At 35.6% G+C, this 23,957-nt stretch overlaps 1 protein-coding gene across 2 annotated transcripts in view; it reads right to left on the minus strand.

Moving 5' to 3' along the window:
• Positions 1-1,086: 1,086 nt before the first annotated feature.
• STXBP6 (syntaxin binding protein 6) overlaps positions 1,087-23,957 on the minus strand; it is a 107,200-nt gene continuing 84,329 nt past the window's right edge. The window contains exons 5-7 of one of the 2 annotated variants that reach the window (XR_015697721.1): positions 15,521-15,678; positions 2,501-5,324; positions 1,087-2,258 (exon numbers count right to left, since the gene is read on the minus strand). Coding sequence is in view for 1 of the 2 variants with exons in the window: in XM_087723199.1 (XP_087579325.1) it covers positions 5,301-5,324; positions 15,521-15,678 (182 nt within the window). In the remaining variant the exon portion in view is untranslated. Of the gene's footprint in view, positions 5,325-15,520; positions 15,679-23,957 lie in introns of both variants that reach the window. The other variant, XM_087723199.1, reaches the window with a different exon arrangement.

A 23,957-nucleotide genomic window follows, 5' to 3' on the forward strand; every position in this document is an offset into this window, starting at 1 on the left:
AGCCATATTGTTTTCTGGGTTGTACCAGCAAATAATTCATAATAGACTTCAAATGATAAAATGTTATGGTTCCTATGTCAAACAATCTCCTTGTGAGTGTTCACTTAATTCTTTTTGGGGGGAGGGGGTTTGATTATTTTGCTAGAATTGTATTTTTCAATCAAAATACAAAAACCCTATTACAAAACCTCAGGTATGTAATTGTGGTCCCCCCACCCCCAGGTCCCCCATGGCCTAAGAAGCCAGCCTGGAGATTCTATCATTTTAAGAAAGAACAATGAAAATGCCACAAATCCTTAGATGAAAAGACTGTGGGGACTGAAAATTATGTCATGGAAGCTTATTATGTATTTATTTATTGCATTCTTTTAATGTAGTTACTAATCTAACAATGTCTGGCCAGCAAACATGGTTTAAAACATCCATATAAATAACAATTAATGAAAATAAATTATGTTACAGAGCTAAGGATATAAAAAGTTTTCAAAGACTGAAAGTAGTTGTTGCTGGTCCAGAAAAATCCTGAATACCTTAAAAAAAAAAAACCGTCCCATAACCTGCCATAGTTTAATTCAGGGTAGCAGAAATAGAAGTTTTATGTCTATTGGTATCTGTAGGCTGTCAAAAATTGTGGGAATGTTGCATGTGACCATGTCAGATGGAAGCTCCATTCACTTTTTTTGCTTGTGTGCAATGTGTGTGTGCTGGAGCTTTGACTCCTGTTATAGCCACTTTGATTCCTCTGCACGCCTCCATGTTTATAAACAACTCCTGAAAACGTTTCTTGGGAATAACAGAGCATTAACAAAAGTTTTTAATTGCATCATAATTGTTAATTATGAACATAGTGGAGAAATTACATAAACTATATTTTGATTTAATTTTATATTTAATGGTAGCTTTCTTCCTACCAAGACTATCAAAACTTGGGAATGTGTCCTATCATGACATTCAAAAGCCAGGTGTGACCTTCAGCCTAGAAAGTTGATTTTGTGGATGATTGCAATGTACTGTATAATTTATAATTGCTATTTCCCCCAATTATCCAGTTCACAATTTAAACAAATTTCATCACACATTTATAAGTAAAATTCAACATTCACATACTTAATAAAATATTTATTATGAAAACTGAATTGTAACTGTACAATTTGATATGAATTACATACAATACAATGAAAACCAAAATATTGCATATAATAAATTCTAATGTTGCCAAAATATAAATTGTATACAACCAGCATCTTAATCCATGAGTCCAGATAGTCCTAGGCTAAGAGAGGGACGGCAATTCATTCTCAACCTTCAGAGGAACGGCAATTCATTCTCAACCTTCAGCAATGTGATGTAGGTCCTGGGAATAATTATAGCTACAGTGTTTTTAACTTTTGAGAGAGTATATGGCTGAAACAACTTAATAATGTGCCTGCAACATATGGCTAAATAATATTTTTAGCAAAGTGAATATTTACAATACAGATAAAAAAAACAAAATAATTCTCAACAAAGCAAAGCAAGATATGACAATGCTGAACAACAAAGTTGTTCTACAAGAAACTGCACACATTATCAGGCCACAGGATATAATTACATTCTTCATAGTCAGTCATCTTTCTGAAGTAATGATTAAAACCCATGGCCAGGGTTGTGTAAATCATTTTGTTAAGGCATATATACAATAAGTTGAGCCATGAAATCTTCAGTTTGAGTGGCTGATTCCTTATGGGCCTTTAATATGTTAATATTTTATTAGGCACTTCTGCCAGAAGGAAGGAAGGAAGGAAGGAAGGAAGGAAGGAAGGAAGGAAGGAAGGAAGGAAGGAAGGAAGGAAGGAAGGAAGGCATTAAAGCTAAGATTCCACAAGAGGCAACCTCTAAATGGGACAGATGAAACTTAGAAAAGCTATATGGTATGCAAGTATATATACATGTGCACAACATAAAAACACATAGGCTATTTGCACATGTGATATGTTTGCTGAGGTGCAGCTATGCCTCAGTTTGCATTTAACGTGTTTGCAGGCCCTCATATAAGTTGCCTTCTATATACTATGCAGGTAAAATAAAATTGTGACATTTTAGCCTATGCACAGAGTGTAAGCCATGAAAAGCTGAAGAGAATCACTTTTGCACATGGTCCAAAGATATAATTTAGAGGTCCAGGTTGATGGTCCATGCCCACTTTAAATAAGAAATGTTGAGACAGGATCACACTATTTGTTTAGTAACCACAGACAGAAATCTTGGCTCTATTGGATCTAAGGCAAAGAAAAAGCTGAATCAGCCACACACGTCATAACGTTTTGTTCATTATGAATTTGAACCTACTTGAAACCAGGTAAATTATGGCAATGAGATCTAGCAGTAATGATAACATATGCAGTCAAGATATGCTTTCATATATAACTCATTAAAGCTGTCTTTTCCCAAAATAATGTAAGCCAAAAAAATGAATGCATCTGCATTCAACATGTGTAGCTATAATGTACACCCATCCTACCTCTTCAATAATATAGATGAGGATTAGTTTTCTCCACTTTCACTTAGAGCTGTATCTGTTTCCTGGCATCTGAGGGCCACAGGGAATGTGATAGTTGTGCAGGGACAACAGCAGAGTCTGTGAGAAGAAATGTTCAGCCCTTTTTCAAATGGGGAGGATGGTAGTCCTGGGAGAGAGTGAATACGGAAGTAGTACAAGAGCCTCCCAACTCAACTTGGGAGATGATCAAAAGTGATTTTCAAAGGTAGGAGGTCCTTCTAGATGGCTACAAAAATAGGTATGGGAATTATATACTGTCTTAAGGTTGTCTATCACTGATACAAAAGTATATTTCAATTAATGGCTAAAACTTTAAATGACAAACATAATGTCTGTGAAAAATAGCAATGGAGCAAAGTACCTTCATTTATTTTAGAGTGGCAAAAAATTAAGCTTCAGGACAACAGAAAATATTGACAATTTTGGCATATTAAAATAAAATGTGTTTTAGGTTCACTCATTAAGAGAGCAATTCTGTTAAATATTTTCACATTAACTTACAACATGTTGCTAGCAACAGCATGAGGCAGGTATGACTATCTTAATAACTTCTGATTTTTTATTCTTTGCAGAACTTTAAAAAGGTGATAATGAAACTATTGATCTTGCTACTTTTTACAAATACATTTTAATATGAAATATTACTGTATAATTTATGTACACAAATATCTAACACTATAATTGACTACTACATCAATTTTCCAGGAGGACATTTTTTAATACAATCACATTTATTTTCAGTATAAGCACACTTGTTTCTAATTATCCTAAGAAAACATCACGTAACTTAAATTTACTTAGTAATAGAAACAGAAATTAGGTTTTAGTTTCTGAATGTATCAAGTCGATGAAATGGCTTGAGAATTTTATTTTTTGGCATGTGAAAAAAAAATCCCTGCATTGACAAAAAGCCAGTTTCATCAACTGAGATGATTTTTTTAAAAAAATGTGCAAAATAAATAATGATAATACATTAAAAATGATTTAACAAAGGAAATAAAAATAACTTCTATGTAAACTTAGAATGTAGCCCACAGTATGCTATAGAGACCATATTGATGGAAGTCCATGCAGCTGTCAAACCTGGGCTGTTACCAGTCAGTAAATTACCCATAAAAATAAATAGAGCCTATAAAATGTTTACATTATGATGACATACAATACGCAGTTAACTGGATGCCTTTTCTCCATAATGATTTAATTCTTTACCTATACTGTTTTTTCCCTCTTGGTTCATAATTATACAAACATGAGAGAATATAAAAGTGACTTTCCATAAGAATTATCACTCCATTCAAAGTATCCCCAGACTGCCTTATATTGCTTTTCTCATTGTCACCCAAATATTAAACCCTGTAGGTGTAAGGGTTTCTTTTTCTTTTTTTTTTGACCTAGACATTTGAATTTCAAACACTGTAAATTTCAAGCTTTTAGAAGTTTTTTGTAATGGGCTATGCATGCCCATGATTCTACCCAGAATTTTATAGATTCATTATGGGGCTGTTTAAGCAGTTTGTGCATTTTTCATTTTAGGTCAGACATAAATTCAGTGCTAACAGGAGAAAAAGCTTCCTAATCAGCTCCTTTCCCCCAGCCAAAATTTGGAAGTTAATGGTTCTATATTACCACTCCAATTATTGCGTGCTGACAAATCTGACATAACTATCTAGACTGAATGTTCAATTCAGTTCTCCAGACTAGCATTGGAAGGATGAAAACCAGGAATAAGCCAGAAGGCTCCAATGCATGTAAAAATCTGTTTTAAAGGATATTTTTTTTTGCAAATAAGAAAACTTTGCCTTTTATAAAATGAAAAGTGGAAATGTGTATTTTATTATAAATAATGTTAATTATAATGAATGAATATGATCCAATGACTGCAAATAGACTGAAGTACTTCTATATGCTCTTCATAGGTCCAGATTACATTATTTAGGAAAACTCTAGCAAGTCTTACTTTGAGCAATAAATTTGAAGCATGCTTATCAATAGAAGAATTCAAAAAACTTACAATAGTGCTTGTGCATGTATTAATTCTTGAAGCAGTTTCAATATAATGTTTATTTAGAAGGACATTTTGTTCCATTTAAAAAAGGTAAGAGTTAGATTCCAGATAAAATATTGACATATTTATCAATTTAATTAGCCTTTCCTTAACATTTCTAATGTGTTTTTGGTAACATTAAAATAAACTCAGACCATAAGGAAAAAAATAGTGTTGACAACATGATGGACAATTCAAATTGAAATTTACCATGTTAGTGATGAAATGTGCAAAATAAGCTGACTAAAAATGGTAGAACTGAGAAGTCAAGCTGTTTTTCATAGCAACCTAGTTTTGTTGCCCTGTGATAGAAGTTATGAACACTTCATAATATAAGTTATGAACACGTTTACTTCAAAATTTGCTCTAAGAAACCATTTTATAACAATTACTGAATTTCACTGTCACTTGATCACCTTTCCTGCAGCTACAATACTGTATTCCTACACAATATTGGGAACAATAGATTCTTGCATTTCAGTGCAGTTTAGTATATCCTTTGGTCCAATTTACATATTAACACCATCTCATTTTAAATATTAAAAAAAGACAGACACTGAATGGCCTAGCAATAGAAAAAGTAGGAATACTAATTTCCTACATGATAATTGGAACTGATTACCAAATTGTTGGAAAAGAGACAGACTTGCATTTTCACTAAAAATGGGCAATCCTATTTTTGCAGTTCCATTCAGAAAGATCTCCACACCGTCATTTTCAACACTTGTGTTTCATGGCAAGCTGCAGAGGGGAAAAAGAAGAGACCATGTTAAGATACTTTTCTGCAATTTTGGCCACAACTCTGATTTCTTAGGATTTGAAAATAATGAAAATAGAAAGCAAAATAGCATTGTGTCTGCAGAAACTGTAATGAAAGTTAAACTTTTTCTGTTGTGGGAAGTCTGTACTTATACTGCCTATTATATTAAGAGCTGATGTTATTGAAAAAAAAGAAGGGATCTAAGTTTGGTTTACAGGTAGTCCTCGACTTACAACATTTGATGTAATGTTACATTCATTTTGTGCCCGAAGTTATATCATTGAAAAAAGTGACTTATGACCATTTTTCACACTTACAACCTTTGCAGCATCCCCATGGTCACGTAATCAAAATTCAGATGCTTGGCAAGTGACTCATATTTATGATGGTTGCAGTGTCCCGGGGTCATGTGATCACCTTCTGTAACCTTTTCACAAGCAAAGTCAATGGAGAAACCAGATTCACTTAACAAAGTAACTGAACAATTGCAGTAATTTACTTAACAATCGTGGCAAGATAGGTCATAAAATTCCCTTAACAAATGTTTCAGTTAGCAACAGAAATTTTGGGCTCAATTGTGGTCATAGGTCAAGGACTATCTGTATTCTGTTTGAATGGCAGTTCCAACCTGCTGAAAATTAATTAGGATAAAGAAAGAAATAATATTAGTGCTAACCAATACTGAATTATAATATCTCAAGTGCTGTTTAAAAACACATTGGCTTCTAGTTATTTTACAGCCAATTCTAACTTAAAGAAACACTATACTGAAGCAAGAAAATGTATTTTCTCTTCTCTCTTATACAAGCAAAGAGCTGATCAAACTATATCTAACTCTATGATGCAAACTTAGTACAAACCATAGTTTCAAGGTCAGGATGCTTCAGGGTACCAGATTGAGTCATATAAGAAATAAAGAATAATGGTTGCAAGAATTTGATATGTCTAGTTTAACGAAGACTAGGGATGACATGATATCAGTGTTCCAATAAGTAAGGGGCTGCCATTAAGAAGTGGTGGTGGTGTCAACTTATTCTCCAAAGCACCTGAAAGCAGAGCAAAAGCAATGGATGGAAACTAATCAAGGAGAGAACCAAACTAGAACTAAGGATAAATTTCTTGAGAGACAATTAATCAGAGGAATGGCTTCTAGAAGTTGTGGGTGCTCCAACACTGGAGGTTTTTAAGAAGAGTTTGAACAGCCATTTGTCTGAAATGGTATAGGTTCTCCTGCTTGAGTAGGGGGTTGGACTAGAAGACCTCCAAGGTCTCTTCCAACTCTGTTAACTCTGATTCAATCCTTTGGGTGCAAGGAAAAATTTAAAAAAAACATTTGTCATAATCACATTTTCCCAAACTATCCTTTGGAGGATTTTCTGAATGCAGTCACCCAAAAAATCCAAAACATGGATAAACTCTTAGCTGTCAGTGTTGCAAGCAGTAGTGATGGAAATAATACACAGTGTTCACATATTTTAATATTTGGCCTTGAGAATAGGCTTGGAGTCTTTTCAAAGTAACACTACAAGCTGAAGGGAGGCTTCTTATAATTACCAGAGCTGTATATAATACATTTTTCCATCTAATTCAGTATTAGCTGTGTTGCCTGGTATATGTTTTTAAAGCAGAATCATTGTATCAATTCCTGGAATTATCAGATATTAATACTTGCATTTACTTGCAGTAAGTGAAGTCAATCATTTTTGTCCAGTTCGCTCCAATTTCAGGTGTTTGATAATGTAATTGGGTCATTTGACGGCTAAAGAAGAGCCATACCCATCTACCACAATATTTTTCTTTTCTTTTATTTGGAGAATATTTGAAATACCAGCGTAGATGGCAAGTAAACAGCTGCATCTTTCAATTATCAGCTTCAGTTATATTGGCAAGGGATCTGGCTATTTTAGATCCACACAGCACAGCTTATTCTTGAGAGGTGCCAGGAAATATCTCTCACCACATCTCCCCTGCTTAACTGCAAAATTAACTTGACATACAGCCACCTAGCACAAAGCAATCTAAGATCTCATTACAACATTTAAAGAATGCGATTAGGAGTCAAGGATGTCTCATAGCATTTTTGCCATTTCATTTGAAGCAAGGGTTTTTAATAGACTACAGTATTAAAATAATTATCTTACTGATATTCTTTTTTTAATTTAGAAAAAAAATAACATAAATGCTCAGCGTCTTTTTCCAGTATAGAGTAAGTTTACTTTCAGGCACTTCACAGATAAATATTTCATCCACATGCAAGCCAATAATTTGTATAAATAATTGACTTTTGCAACAGTGATTCTGAAGTGTTCAAAAGCAAGAGCTGGAATAATTAGGTGTTTTTTTTTCATCAGAAGCAGGTAGGAGGTAGAAAAGAATGAAGCATTGGAATATATTTTTTCTTTTCCTTTTAGGTTCATTTAGGTTCTTAGTTATAGAAAAACTCAAATACAAAATAAAATTATTCTTGGAAATGTTCATTAAGCCAAGTAATGCCAGACCATAATATGGAAATAATTTAATTTCAAGAACTTCTTTCCCAGGCAGATTGGTAAGGCAGTACAAATATACAGCACACCCATGCACATACACACATCCTCACACACACACACGAATGACAGGCAGGCAGGCAGACACAGAAACATACACAAATAGGAAAAAGACTTGTATTGCAAGATTCCTACCACAAATTTTGGGGAAAGTTGCAGTTTGATCTTTGTGTCTGATGATTACTAATTTTGCCTGTAGAATTCTCTAACATGGTATAAGATACAGGCATATGTTGAATCCTGTTCACATGTATTTCTCCTATAGTTTTCATGCCACAAGCCTGCACACTAGTTAGACATCAAGTTGATCTAAAATGGATTCTTTCTTTCTTTTCTTTTTTTCCTCCTCCTCCTCCTGCTGCTGCTCCTCCTGCTCCTCCTCTTCCATCATCATATTCTGTGATTGTAAAATGAACTAGGAAAAGCCTAACTGTTATTTTAATTATCAATTGTGTGATGTGTCTCACATAATCTGCATCTCAAAAATGTTCTAAAGTATTTGGAGATCTTGAATGTTTTTCTTCAATACATATCTATAACTAAATTATAGGAAATATAATTACAGGAAGCAAGTAACTGTTTGGAAACAACAATCTTGTTTTGTAATTGTGTATTTCTGTTGTGAATATATTTTATATCAGTATTATAACCACATGGTGACAGAAGCCATGAAATTAAAAGATGCTTGTTCCTTGGAAAGAAAGCAATCATAGACAGATTACTAAAAAGCAGAGACATCACCTTGCTCACAAAAGTCCATATAGTTAAAGCTATGGTTTTCCTGGTAGTAATGTATGGGTGTGAAGTTGGATCATAATACAATGAAGGTTAAGTCCTGAAGAAATTGATGCTTTTGAATTGTAGTGCTGGAGAAAACTCTTAAGAGTCCCTTGAACTGAAAGACCATATCAGTCAATTCCAAAGGAAACCAACCCTGACTGTTCTTTGGAAGGACAGATGCTGAAGCTCAAGATACTTTGGCCATCTAATGACAAGAGAAGACTCACTGGAAAAGACCTTGATGTTGAGAAGAACTGAAGACAAAAGGAGGAGATGGTAGAAAATAAGATGGTTAGATAACGTCATCAACCCAATGAACATGAATCTGAACAAACTTTGGGAGACAGTGAAGGACAGAGTAGTCTGATGTGTTATGGTTCAAGGGGTTGCGAAGAGTCAGATACAACTTAGCGACTGAATAACCACAACTATTCTTTACTATCTATAGTCACCTGTTGTGGCCCAGCAGGAGCCATTGGAGCTGCCACCAGACTCCGACAGCAAGGGGCCCTATGAGTCGGCTTTGGAGGATGTGGAGGACCCTGGACAGGGTTCCGACTCCGAGCGGGGCACAGAGAGGCTGGTTGGCCACCAGGAGGCGCCTGAGCCTTGGACCAGGTGGGGAGGAGACAAGGGAGTGTGATCCAGACGTCAGCAGTGGGGAGGAGCCAAGGGAGGTGTTCCTAGATGCCCGGCACTGGAGAGCTAATAGGCGTAAGGAACAATTACGCAATTACAGGAGGTAATTGCACTCAGCTGGTGGTCATTAGGCTCCTCTCCAGACTATAAAAGGACTGCTTGTGCACACGCCCCTTTTGCAAAAGTCAACACAGGAACTAATGTCGGAGAACATTATTGTGAGCTTGGCAGGCTGGATTGCTGCCACGGATTATCTGTGCTGGATTGCTGTCCAAGCTTGTCTGTGCCGGTTTGCTGCCAAGGACCTGTCTGTCTGTTAATTAAATGCAACTGTAACTTATCTTTGGCTCGGAGTGTGTGTTGGTGTGGGACGAGGGTTGTTAGAACAGTCACCCAAGTAATTTCTACTTCTGTTTTAATTATGGTTATTCAAACATAATAACTGATATTTGGTGTTACTTCAAAGTGTTTTATGATTTGCATTACAATTAATATAACTATGGGAGCATCCAGATAATAGTACTGATATGTATTTTGATATATCTGAGTGAACCTATCAAAGAATGTATGCAAGAACAATTGCCTAGTGAAGAAACCAACAATATGGGGAAAAGCTAAAATATGTCAAATCTGATTATTGGTTAGAAACAACAAAATGAATTGGGTTACATGTTGAATCTGTGTTACGCTATATGTCACATTTCCATTAATTCAATAGGATTTTTCTTTACTTCTCCCCAGATGAATTCAGAACTCTCCAAAAAAACTTTCCACTCATGATATTTAAAAAAAAAGGTAGAAGAAAGGGCAAAATTATGCCCCATTCTGGTAGCTGAAACTGCTTCTGCTAATGCAAAGGTATAGTTCGGTTCTTCTCTTAAGTGCTTAAGAAGAAAATTCAATGGGGGTAAAGAGTGGGAAGACTGAAATGAGTAAAACTTATAATTAAACTAAGAAACTAGAGAAGATAGTCATAGATAGGTCTTTTCTTCTCTGAAAGGGTGGCTTTATCACACAGAATGTAGGAGAGGCTGAGCCCGAGGGACGGATCAAATGCATAATCTTGAGTCTCTTCCTGCCCACAAGAGATCTAAGCCCGGCCCACTTTGAATTCCACAGACTCTTTATCTATTGCCAATTTGCTTTGGCTGTTAGTAGTAGAGATTCTTGTAGAGAGCTTAAGCTTGCAATAAACCTTTGCATTCATTTGAACTGACTGGGCTTCCTGATTTTCCTGGCATGTGACACAAGGCAATGAAATATAAAGTATAAGGACATAAGGGCTATATAGGAAAAACCAACCCATCATCTTGCATTCCAGCAGGATTCAATTTACCCACTATATTTTGTTACACGAATAAGCAGTAATTTTAAATGCTTGAAGAATATCAAGTGACACACTTTGAAAATTGGCTACTTTTTCATTATGTTAATTCTATTAATAAAATGTTGACATTTTTCCAGTGAATGTCAATTCTATCTCTAGCCATCTAAACACATGCCATATTGCTAAAGAAGCTGTCAGCTCATCACTGATGTTTATGATTCAGTTTTGGCTGTAAATATTAAAGATTCAAGAAAAGCACAGCACTTATTCATCGAGGATCTCTTTTTCTTCTCCTTTACTTCCTCGTTTACTGCTTCGGGTGTCAAGGGAGATATTCCCATTGAGGACAGGAAATTTTAATTAATACTATTCCATTTTATGAAGTTTTATGTCATTTTTGGCAGTGTGACTAGTACTATGAGATAAACCCAGGAGCAAAACACAGCACACAGCGCCTTTAGATAATTAATAGTAGTTTATATACAACTATAGACAAACATACACATTGGTAAATAAATGCGTTACCACTCAGCTATGTTACAGAGGTAGAGAAAATCAGATGCACGACAAGAAAGATACACTAGGAGAGGGAGACGCCCTCACATGGCTTCTCTTATAAAGACAGCTTCTTAAACGGTAGTAACCCTACTGACTCATCCTCAGTTCACCATCTTGGTTTATAGCCTTACATTGGCTGGTCAGCTTTAAATCATCATTACTCTGACATTTTATAAGACCAATAGACTCTTCAATAATGTCTGTTCTAAGAATCAATTGTATATGCAAGATCAAGGAAAGGAAAAATTGAGTCCTGAGAATATGTTAGAAATATATTACTAAAGGAACTAGCAGGGCAGAGTGACTCTTGGTAGGTTTGACAGTTCCTAGAGGACTCATATAGCCCAAGAAGACTGGAAGAGATCAAATATTCTTATTTTTAAAAAGAGAAGTTAGGAAACTATAGATTTGAAGACTACATAAAACCTTTGAAGAAGTTATCAAGCAAGAGACAGCAAAGGCTTGTTGCAAAGAAATTGCAGATTAACCTTATCTCTTTCTTGGTTAATGGCTGAAATTACCCCAGAAATAGTGTACCTGGATCTCAGGAAAGCCTCCAAAGAGCACCTTAATGATACCGTCCTTAGTAAAACTGTAAAATATGGGTTAGCTTCTACTTGTGTTATATGATTCAGAGTTAGCTGAATGACTACCCCCAATAAGTACTTGTTAATGCCTTCACTTCATCTTGGATGGAATTATCAAGCAGAATACCACACATACCTGACCTAGGCTCTAATTAAAGATGAAGATAAATGGATGATGCCAATAGCACAATGCTGGAAGGAATAGTTAATACTTTAGAACACAAAGTAAAGATGCAAACTAATCTACATAGGCTTGAACAGTGGGTTGGAATGAATTAGGATGGAATTTACCTAATATATAATTCAACTTTGGAATTTAGTACTATAAGATATGGCACTTACTACCAGCTTGGCTGGCTTCAAAAATGAGTTGGATCTATTCATGGAAATCATGGGAATCAGTGGTTATTAGCCCTGATGGAAGTGTGATAGCCTCTGTGAGGAAACTGTTGGGTACTTTTGTGCAGGTAGTTGGCTATGGTGAAGACAGACTGCTGGACTAAATAGGCCAGGGATCACTTGAATTTTATCAAAATTCACATATTGACAATCAAGATATCTTTGTATACATTGTTACTATGCTTCCTTCTATTCTAAGTCATTCAATCATTTTAGCATTGATAACATTCTCTTATAGTTTCCAATTCCATGTTTTTTCTCCATTATTAGTATCATCTAATATATGTGTATACAAATTGTTATACTTATCAAGCATCCATTCAGCCCAGCTATTATTACAGCCTTTCAACATAAGGCATATTAAATTTGAAGTAAATTTATATTATAACATTTTATTACATTATCCTGAAATCATCCTATAATATGTCTTTCTAATCTATTCTATATAAAATTGTTTATCTTTTATAAAAAGGCTTTTCAACATCATCTCCATATCCTCACTTACAGTATTTATAAAATTTCATATTATCAATCCAGTATATATAAATGCTTTGTTATCATTATTAATCATTTATTTGACTATAGTTATTATTACGTTATACATAGCACTCAAAATTTAACTACATTTAACTAAAATTTATTGTGACATTTCATTTCATCATCCTGTATCCTTCCAGAGATAGTGTAGTCCAATATCTCTTGCCATTTGTAAAGTCTGTATTCTAAATGTTTTCTTGATAAGTCTTATGTGGATTTCTCTTAAGAACTTGTTGTTCATTATAAGAATTCGAAACCCTTTATCTGCTCTGTTTATCAGTTTCACTTTTGTTATCATTAGTGCTTTTGCCTAGATTACTCTCATTATTTCTGCCAATTTTTTCTCCTTTCTTCATCTATTTTCTGACATCCGAAATGAAGATCTGGTTCATCAATTTCTCCTTTCTGTATTTCACACCTGTCATTTCCCTCCACTTCAGTTTGCTGTCAGTGTCAACAATTTTCTTATCACTTTCATATGTCTCTATTATTTTTTCAGTGCTCAAACTTCATCGCTGTCCCCATATTTTTTGTATTTTGATCTATAATTTCAAATCTCTTTTCAATTCTCTCTGTAATTATTAAAACTTTTTGAATTTCTAAGAAAATTCTTTGCAGTTAGTGCCTTTTCTTCTTCACGTTGTGCTATTTTCCAGGTTATAAACACTGCCAAAACATCCAAGACTTTTTAGGTCAAACAAATTCAGTGGAGTTTTTCAAATCAAAGCTTTCTCTTTCCTTCAAAGGAACACCTGTATCAACAAAACGTTTTCCACTGTGCCTTTCAGTAAACAAAGCTTATAGCTTTATCAGATATTGCCAAGCCTCCAGACACTAGATGGCAGTGTTACCTCTTTCCCATCTGTTTCTGACGCTCTGCCTGAGAGAAAAAAAAACCTGGAAAAATTACACTGCATCCCAGCCTTACGAGAGAAGAAGCTTTTAATCCACGAATACCAAAAATGGAGAAAGTATAGAAGAAGAAGAAAGAAAAAGAGACCAATCCAGTTTAAAAGTAAGAGGCATTTGTAAAGAGTCCATCCATAGAAAACAAATAAAGTTAAGGTAGAAAAGATAACACTATCGTTTTGGACCAGAGTTGATTCGCCGCTTGTTTTCATTCTGTCTTCAATTTTATTTTAAATTATAATTCTTTTGGGTTTTCCCTTCTCTAATAATAAAAAATTTTCTCACCAATTTGACACACTCCTGCATAGCTTCTGTTTGCCCTGCCTCTGAGATCACCAGGACATGCTCTTCTCTATCACTGTTCCTTCAGAACAGTTTAGGTCCAAAAGGATCGTCCAGAAACAGAGATATCAACAGCAATCCTGGAGACCCAAGATTGCATGCCGTGCCATTGCGACATCAAGCCCCGCCCCCGGCACTGCTTATATTCTTAAAGGCAGAAATGCAATGTTATATATCAGAGTGGCAAAAATGTAAGGCATAAATATAGGATAGGGAAAATCTGGCTTGGTAGTAATGAGTATCAAAGGACTCTAGGTATCTGGGGTGGCTGCAAATCAAATGAGTTATTGTCCTGTGTATAGGATCTGCCAACTGCGTATGATGGTAAGTCCCTATTGCTACAGATTTTCAAACCTGGAGACAGTGAGAGATGCTTTACTGGATCCTGCACTACGCATGAGTTGAAATAGATTTTCATTGATATATCTTCCAACTTTATGATTCTATGAAAATATAATGCAGTGAAATGAAATGATTGATATTTGTAAGCACTGTTAGATACGTTCTTCATAGTAATATGAGATGCAAGAATTGTTTTAAATAATTCTAATGCTCTGTCAGCTTTAGGCAATGAAAACAGCAGGAAGATGCTGTTTTTTAATTGATTGTAATCAAAATAATTATCGTATAGTGGCAATCTCTGATGCCAAGGGGATCCTAAAAGAAGGGGCAATCTAGAATCATAATAAAAGACATTTTCTTTGATCAGTGGAGTTCCTGGGTTGTAGCTTATAATATTCTACTTGAATGCAGCATAGAAAACAACATAACAGTAAGTGAAATGAAGAAGAATGCTATAAAACAGCACCTTAAACCCAGACCTATCCATAATTTAAGTTACTCTATAAAAATGTTCTCAGTATTTCATAAAGTCTATAAACCGCTATCTTTATTGTCCCATTCGTTAGGATTCTTATTATGTATTATGAAGCAGTGACTTTTAAAGTGTTCTCTGAGGAATCTCAGGATTATATGAGTGGCCACTTAAATGACATATAAAAAGAGTGGATACATTTTCTTAAAACAAAGCATGTTCAACAGCAATCAGTTTTTCTTAGAGCAGACAGCTGCTGAGATACCCAATGGGATTCAGGTTAAATTCTCATTTGAAATAGGACAACTTTATATCCAAGAGCCCATCAATTTTCAGATGACAACTGCATGTAAGAATAGATTCAATGAATCCATAGGCTCAATTGTATTTTGCGTCAAGGTGGACATTCTTAAAAGCATTTTGATTTGATGTTGGGCCACATCAGCTGATCTTAACACTGAGGGAGCAATATCTAATACAATGTTGTATTTCCTTCAGTGCCAACTTAGTTAATAGTTGGACCTTGAATCTATCACAGCTCTTTTATAAAATTGTCATTCTCTGTAATTATAAGAAAAAAATAAAGACAATATTTGAAAATATTTCACATCCATATTATCTCCTTGCAACCTGATTCATACCGATAGTATTGTTTTAAATTGAATGTTATTTGATTCATGAGTGTTTATACAACAGAAAAAGAAGGAATAAATATGATAATGAAAACATAAAGGAATACCTTGTGTGCAGTTTCTGCAAACTTCTGAGCACTGTTTTTCATATCCTCTGTCTTTTCTTCAGTTCGACCTAATCTTTCACCACGCTCATTCAAAGCCTGGCTTGCTTTCTGTACTGCACTCGTCACGCTGTCTGCTGCTGAATGTAATATGCTGTTTCCTGAAACACATCACACGTGGTTGGAATGGAATGGCTTATTTTCTGAAACATGTAGCACAGCAAAACCTTTGTGAGAATTGTGGATGGAAAATAAAATATATATTTTTTGCTTCACCCGATTCAAGTGACTTTGTTGGAAGTAATTCTAACGAAGATGGCTTTAGGCTCCAAGGCAACTTTAAGACCTGTGGATTTAAAAAACTTGGCTGGGGAATTCTGGGAGTTGAAGTCCATGGATCTTAAAGTTGCCAAGGTTAGACACTCCTGATCTAGAGGAAGAGAATGTTTGTTTCCCACTCTGTAAGATGAAATCATATAGGCTGACGTCCAAATAAATGAAATGAAAGCTAAACCAAACCATATGAGGGATTGTGAATTATTATCAGGAAAATATCTCTATTTCTATATCATCTCAATTTTCTTCATTGTATCCAATAATCATATATTTTCCATCTTTCAACACTTCTTTTTCAAATTTTCTTCATACAATTCTCCAGCACAGTACATTTTTATGCAGAAGCCCAAATATGCAAAATAAGATTTACCCCAAGATAAGTGGATATAGAATTATTTCTCTAAAGTTAAAATTGTAGCTAATCTTTATATCTGTAAAGTGCCATTTTGAGTTATTGTTTGTGTTGAAAAAAAATCCCTTTTTTAATCTCAATTTTTTCAAGCTAATGCAAACTACTTCAGAATATTTACTTTTTAAATAATCATTTACCTTTAATGTTTATTTTTAAATAAGGAGCTTAGGACTGTATATACAATTTTACTTTTATTATTATTTCTTATACAAAATAATCCCTTCTGATTTCCAAGTGCCAGGTTGGAGTTTAGACTGCTTAATGGCAGCATGGTCTGAGCAGAATGGAATGCTGTTTTCTGTGAAAATGAAGAAAAAAAAAACATTTTCTGCCTGTATTTTAATTCCTTTTGTCCTGTTCAATTTCCAATGCTAGGTGCTTCAACACTATATAAAGAGGTCTTTTTATTTTGTTTGCATTTGTCTGAAAATATAGAATATTTTTTGGACTATAAGACGCACCTATCTTTTGGGGAGGAAAACAAGGGGGAAAAAATCTGCCTCTGCCTCCCAGCATCCATCTGGCCCGTTCACCGCTGCCTTTTTGCTGCAGCCCATTCGCCATTGCCGCCCGTTCTAGAACAGCTGATCGGCGCCATACAACCCCCCTCCCCCTACCGCAATATTCGGAGTATAAGACGCACAGACATTTCCACTCACTTTTATATAACAATGGCACAATCTTCTATTCAGTAAAGAAAGGAGAAAAACAGTTGCATTAAACCAATTAGTAGGCTTATTGTTCCCATTTTTGGTAAACCTCTCTTTCACATACCACTATAGGGCTGGCTTATTGCATCACCTCTGCCACTATTTTATGGCTTTTCGGTGACAAAAATACTGTAGCTTACAGATAAGGTTGCCTGCTTCTGGAGAAAAGCCCCTTGAGCAGGATCGTTTTATTTATATTTACAACGATAATAGGTTAAGTACCAGAATGGCACGGTTGGAGCTTTTTATACATCTTTTCCTATCCTCTTTAACCACAGGACACAAGAGTCTCAAAGAATATACAATTATATTTAATTTCATTACTGAGCTAAATATTCTGAACCTAATAGACCTTAATGATTCTTTTCTGCAGTCAAAAGTGCTTACCTCAAATCATTTTAAAGCAAATAAATATATTTACAAAAAATATCCTATTAAGGGAAAACAACTTTTTCTTTTCTCTTAGCTGGACTGTTTTGCAGGCATCTGCAAAGAGGAAGCCTCTGCAAAATGTGAATGCCCAGAATTATCTGGTCATCATATGGGACTTCTTACAATTTTTAATGGGTGGATGGGATTGGAAATTATAGCCTTATTAGGAAGCAGGGAAAATTGGCTCTCTTCAGCAGCAGATTTTTTTTTTAACAGACTGCCTCTCCTGAAGTTGTGGGGGGAAAAAACACACAAAGCAGGCAGTGTAAGAGACTCAAGAGAGAGTCCTCTGATGCTGTCCGCTCCTATCGAGGATAGAAATGTTAAGTAGGATCAACATATGGCAAGCCACAAAAATTGTCAACTACCTGGGAGAGAAACAATCACTATCCATGTCTTCCCTTGTTTGTTTTCACCAGCTGAAAGCCAGAAATGTATTGTGATGATAGGAAAGAGTTGGCTACTGTTAAAGTCCAGCTGAGCAGTCTCCCAGGTCAGCAAATGCATAGTGATTTAATACATGAGGCATCTGCTGGAGATGTTTACTCTTACATCATGCATCTAATACACCACAGACATTTATTAATTCTTTGCAGGAAAGGATGACTCACGATATCAAGTTCAAGCACTGCACAGATACATAGGCAACTGCTGAATTTTATATACACAGCAAGCTTCTCCAATGCAATGCCCTCCAGCTCCTATTCATTCCTGAGGTATATTTGGCAGGTACAAGATTCAGGCTTTAAAGCCTAGTTTAAATAAGGCCACTATTAGGAAATATCACACATTTCTAACATTTATAATTTGGGAATAGCCAAATTCCCAAATAGCCTGCACTAGTCCCTGTGAAAGTGGTATTTAGGTACAAAGATGATCTTTCTCAAAATCATTTGTAATTTTGAAACAGACAGCATCAAGGATGTAACATGGACTCCAATAGCAAAATACTGTACACAAAAGGTTAACCTAGGTTTAAATGTAATCTTACTGCGAGAAATTATTAGAAGCTTGTAATATTCTCAACAGAGTTAAGAAAGAAAATTGTCCTTACTTGGATAAACAGAAATTAAATCTTCAGGAGTTCATATGGTCATATTGTACTACAGATAGTCCTTGACTTATGACCACAGTGGAGAATTAGTCGTAAGTCATTGCGATGGCTAAGTTGAGGCACCAAATGATAATACTTCATTTTATGACTGTTTTTATTACAGCGGTAGAGCAAGTTAAGTGAACCATGTGATCATTAAATAAATCCAGCTTATTAAATAGATTTTTTTTTGCCATTTTCTGCTGGAAAACAGCAAAAATTGTTGCAAATTGTGGTTATGTGATTGTGGGATGTGCAACAATCATAAATGCAAGCTGGTTATCAAGAGCCCATAATGCAATCATGTGATTGTGGGGTATATAGCACCGTGGTACACAGTGGGTGCAGGGCTACTCATTGCTCACTCCAAGGGTTTGATTCTGAGTGGCTGAAGATTGACTCAGCCTTCCAACTTTCAGAGATTGGTAAAATGCGTGACCCGACAAAAGCGCGAACATCATAAGCGCGCCGACAACATCGCAGCGCTAAAACTGCTATGTCAAAAGCGCGCTGACAACAGCGCGCCGACAACAGCGTGCTGACAGAAGCGCGATTTAATTTAAGGTAAGATTTACGGTTAGGTTTAGGGTTAGGTTTAGGGTTCCGTTACAGCGCGCTTCTGTCAGCGCGCTTTAGGGCTAATTAGTCGCTCATTCGTCGCACGGTTTTGTCACCGCACATTAGTCCCCCCGAGTTTAGTCAGGCGTGCTTTTGTTGTGCCCGCATTTGTGGTGGAACCGGTAAAATGATTGTTGGGGGCAATATGCTGCCTCTGTAAATTGCTTAGAGAGGGATGTAAAGCACTGTGAAGCGGTATTTACGTCTAAATGCTATTGATATATATGTGGCAATTTTGAGGATGAATTGTAAGTAGCTTTTGTTACTTCTGTCATAATTTTAAATACTTGTTAAGCAGCCAGTCATAAGTCAAGGGCTACCTGAGTTGTTAAGCGGCCAGTCATAAGTCAAGGACTAACTGTAATTTAAAAGCAGGCAGAAAACAACAGCAGTTTATAGGATACTCCTATTAATAGATACCCCGATTAATGCATCATTTTGTTTAGTTTTGTTTCTCAGTATAGTTTAATATAACAGCAGCTGGATTCAGACGAGAATAGTTCTACTCACCATATAAGCATTACTTGGTAGCATTTTCCTAATGTTAATTAGTGAGAAAGACCTAGGAGACAATCATGGAAGTCCTAGCTTTAGACATGTTTACTTCCATGTCAGCTAGATTGCTTGCTTCAGATAACTATCCTGGAAACTCAGAGTTTATTTTTCACTTCCATCTCTACTGCAACGAGGACAGAAGAGGAAATGAGCTGCTTTCTTTGTTTTAAGAAATCGCAGGAATAAATAAACAAAATACGGATTCATGCTTGTGTACTCTGCTATCACTCACAAGCTGGCATTATATTCAGGTTATAATACTAAATACAGAATTCAGATTTAATTTATTTATATATTTATTATATTTATGTGCTGCCTATTTAATTATAGCAGAAGACCCCAAAATGCCACACTGAGATCAGATCTGTTACATATTTTTATGAGGATAAAAAAAAACAATTTAAAGCATTTTTAATGAATTTTATATCTTATTCTATACTCCTACTTTTTGTGATCCATGTCAGTATTGTCATTATTACATTAAATATAATAATTGTAATTATTATATTTATATAATATCTTATTATTATATTTAAATGATATCTAATTTATTTCAACCAATATTTGGCTGGAGAAAAACAATGATTAACTATAACAGCGAAGGACCAAGTATGGTCTAAAGAGAATCGAACTAGGGGAAAAATTATAGATGTGTTCTTTTTTTATGTCTGACACTCAGCCAGCAAATTCTTTAATTTAGCTAATAAACATCCTCATGCAAAATACCAATAATCTTACAAGTTCTTTTTTTCATTTTTGTTATGTTAAAAAACCTTGCAATTCCTAGTCTTTATCTCTATGAGCCACCAATAATTCTCATCAGTAATTTATTATGCTATCATTATTGCAAACTTCTAAATTTACATGGAACTCCAGTAAAAATATATATGGTTTTAGATCAATAATCTTGTTTGGGATTTTCTTCTTTTAAATAAACAACAGTAAATTAATGTCTGATCTAGATCAGGATCACAAATGATCATTCCTGTGTCATTTTTCTACAAAATATATATTTCCTTTTCACCAATAAAATTTGCTATTAACTTTGAGATTTTCTCCATCACAAACTGATCTTGAATAATGTGGAAAATACATTTTAGAAAAAACAAATATTTTAGAAAAAACTTAAATTCCATAAACATTTACTAAGACTCCTTGAATTTAACAAAACCTCTTATTAAACATTTTATGGAGGAATTTTCCACTGGAAATATGCCTTTTGAAAAATCTCATACCTTACACCTGAGGCCTCCAGATTAAAAAACACTTTTCCATGAGCAAAAACATCAGAAAAGCCTTTTGATTTTTTTAAAAAAGAAAATGATACTATTTCCAACTGTGAAGTATTGATTTTAGAAGAGGTTTACAGAATAGTGTAAAAAAAGTTATAGCTCTCCTCTGTGAGAGAGGAAAATTACCAGTGATTATGTGCCAGTTTTAATATCAGCCCAAATTCTTAGACCGCATAGAACTCATATAAAATAATATAAATATAAATCATATAAATAATAATGGATAGATATTTTCAGAATCAGAACGGAAATGAAGCAAAATATTTTACTGCATTGACTGTGACCTAAGCTGAGTCTGAATGGTTTAATATTCCATTTATTTATTTAGCAAACTTCTATCGTGGCTGTAATAAAATGTCATGGTCCTGGCTAAACTACAGAATCCTCAGAATGGAATGAAATGCTTCAAACCCTCCACAAACGTAATCCTTCGGTTAAGACTGCAATGTGATATATGTTGGCCATATAGCTAACTTTTGTCTCTTGCAGAATTCTCACCAATTACCTGACCACGTAAAAAGGCCAAGAGAAAAACGTTTGGAACAACAGAGAGACAATTGTTCTCTTTTCAGAAGCAATCAATATCCATTTTGGGAAGTGATACCAGGGCTATCATTAGTTTTACAACAAACTGTCAATGTGGACTAGGTGAATCAACAACGAAAAAAGTAAAGTTTAATATTAGGGAAGCATCTGCAGTGATTTATATCCTCTTAAGGCAGGGGTTGGCAACCTTAAACACTTAAAGAACCACAAAGGTCCTAACTGGAACCGCCCGCCCCGGGTTCAATTCTGAAGCCGACTGGAAATCCGGTTCCCCCACCATAGAGTCTCCTCCTAGCACTGAGTCCTTTTTCCTCTACTTGTCCAACCAAAAGCCTTATCAATTGTGGAGCCAACAGGCGATAGATAGGGAGCCACAGCAGAAGGATGAAAGAGCCACATGTGGCTCCAGAGCCGTAGGTTGCTGACCCCTGTCTTAGGTATAATGTCTATTTTGTGGCTGTTCGATTTATAATGAGGCCATGTGCTCCAGTCCGACTGAAAAACAGTGTCTATTTTGCTCCTTTGTTCCCTGATCGCCGATCCCTTTGCTTTGAATGACAAAGAATTAGAAGTGGAGCCCTATGTCTGTGGAATCAGGAGAGATGCTCCATCTGTTTAATGGTCATTCTGTTGGGTATTTGTATAGCACTTCAGTTTGTCAAATCATTTGCAGCATCAGTCATAACATCTGCATGTGGCTGAAATATTATAGCTTCACCGAAGACACTAAGGAAATCAATGGCTGTGTGTTGGTTCTCTTCCAAGTTTCTACCACTGGATAAGTTCATCAAAAAGAATTCGACCTCTTCTTCTGAATTTTAAAATAGTGAGCTGCACAGACATTACGTGTATGTATCTATGTCTGTACAGTAGACCTCAGCTTACAATGGCACCGGAAAAAATGGCTTATGACCATTTTTCACATTTACAACCGTTGCAGCATCCCCATGGTCACCTGATCCAAATTCAGGCACTTGGCAACTGACTCATAATTATGATGGTTGCAGTGTCCCAGGGTCATGGGAATAATCTTCTGTCAAGTCAATGGGGAAACCGGATTCACTTGTTTTCACACTGGTGTTACCAATTTCACAACTACAGTGATTCGTTTAACAACTGTGGCATGAGAGGTCGTAAAATGGAGCAAAATTCACTTAGCAACTGTCTCACTTAGCAACAGAAATTTTGTGGTTGTAAGTTGACCGTTTCCTATATATTTCCCTTTCTTCAAAAGTCCAGAGAGGTAATCCTTACCTTAAAGGTAGCCTTGACTTAGAACCATTGGTTGTGACCCCTTGAAATTACAATGGCATTGGAAAAAATTGTTTATGACCAGTCCTCACACTTATGACCGCTGCAGCAACCCAATGATCATGTGATCAAAATTTGTATGCTTAGCAACTGGTATATAGTTATGATGGTTGCGGCATGTAGGGGCCATGCGTGATTGCTATTTGTCACCTCCCCTGCCGGCTTCTGACAAGCAAAGACAATGGGTGAAGTTGGAATTGCTTAATGACAGAAATAGTCACTTAACAACTGCAGTGATGGGCTTAACAGCCATGATAAAAATGATGTAAAATCAAGTGCAACTCACTTAAGCACCACCTTGCTTAGTGATGAAATTTCTGGACCCAATTGTGGTTATAAGTTGATGACTACTTGTATATACATTTCTCTTTATATTTGCCAGAGAAAAGATTATGTTGAAATAAAGTAACTCTCAAATGAGCATTCTATCTGAAAAGGACTGAATCAGAATCAAAATAGAGCTGGAAGGGACCTTGGAGGTCGTCTAGTCCAGCCCCTGCTCAAGCAATAGATCCTATATTATTTCAGACAAGCTGCTGTCCAGTCTCTTCTTATAACCCTCCACCGATGAAGCACCCACAATGTCTGAAGGCAAGTTGTTCCACTGGTTAATTGTCTTCACTGTTAGGAAGTTTCTCCTTAATTCCAAGTTGCTTCTCTCCTTGATTAGTTTCTATCCATTGCTCCTTGTCCTGCCCTTTGGTGCTTAGGAATCCAAATCAACCTCTTCCTCTTTGTGGCAGCCCCTCAATACTGGAATACTAACACGTCTCCTGATCTCTGACATCCAACAATTTTTCCTCAACCACATGTATTAAAAAGCACCACTCTAATAATCTGCTTCACCATGTGAATCTCATATGTCACAATCCAGGAAAGCATAGATTCTGAAAGGCTGCAAGAGATGGACCTGAAGATAGGTTCAGTATAAGATTTTTTTTTCAGTGATTCTTTTTCATTTGTTGAGATAAATGAATATTGTTGGGTGCCTGGGGTTATGGCTAATTAATATATGTTGTCAACTTCCCACTAAACCATTTAAATATGGTGAATTATGTCTCCCCAATGTAATGCATAGCAAATTGAGCTGTAATATCATAAATTAGTTCTGGATATTCTATCAGACTGCCATCTA

The sequence above is a fragment of the Thamnophis sirtalis genome, unplaced genomic scaffold (genome assembly GCF_051295495.1).
Source record: "Thamnophis sirtalis isolate CommonGarterSnake01/CBP01778 unplaced genomic scaffold, rThaSir2_p1.2 scaffold_1, whole genome shotgun sequence".
Taxonomy (NCBI): Eukaryota; Metazoa; Chordata; class Lepidosauria; order Squamata; family Natricidae; genus Thamnophis; species Thamnophis sirtalis.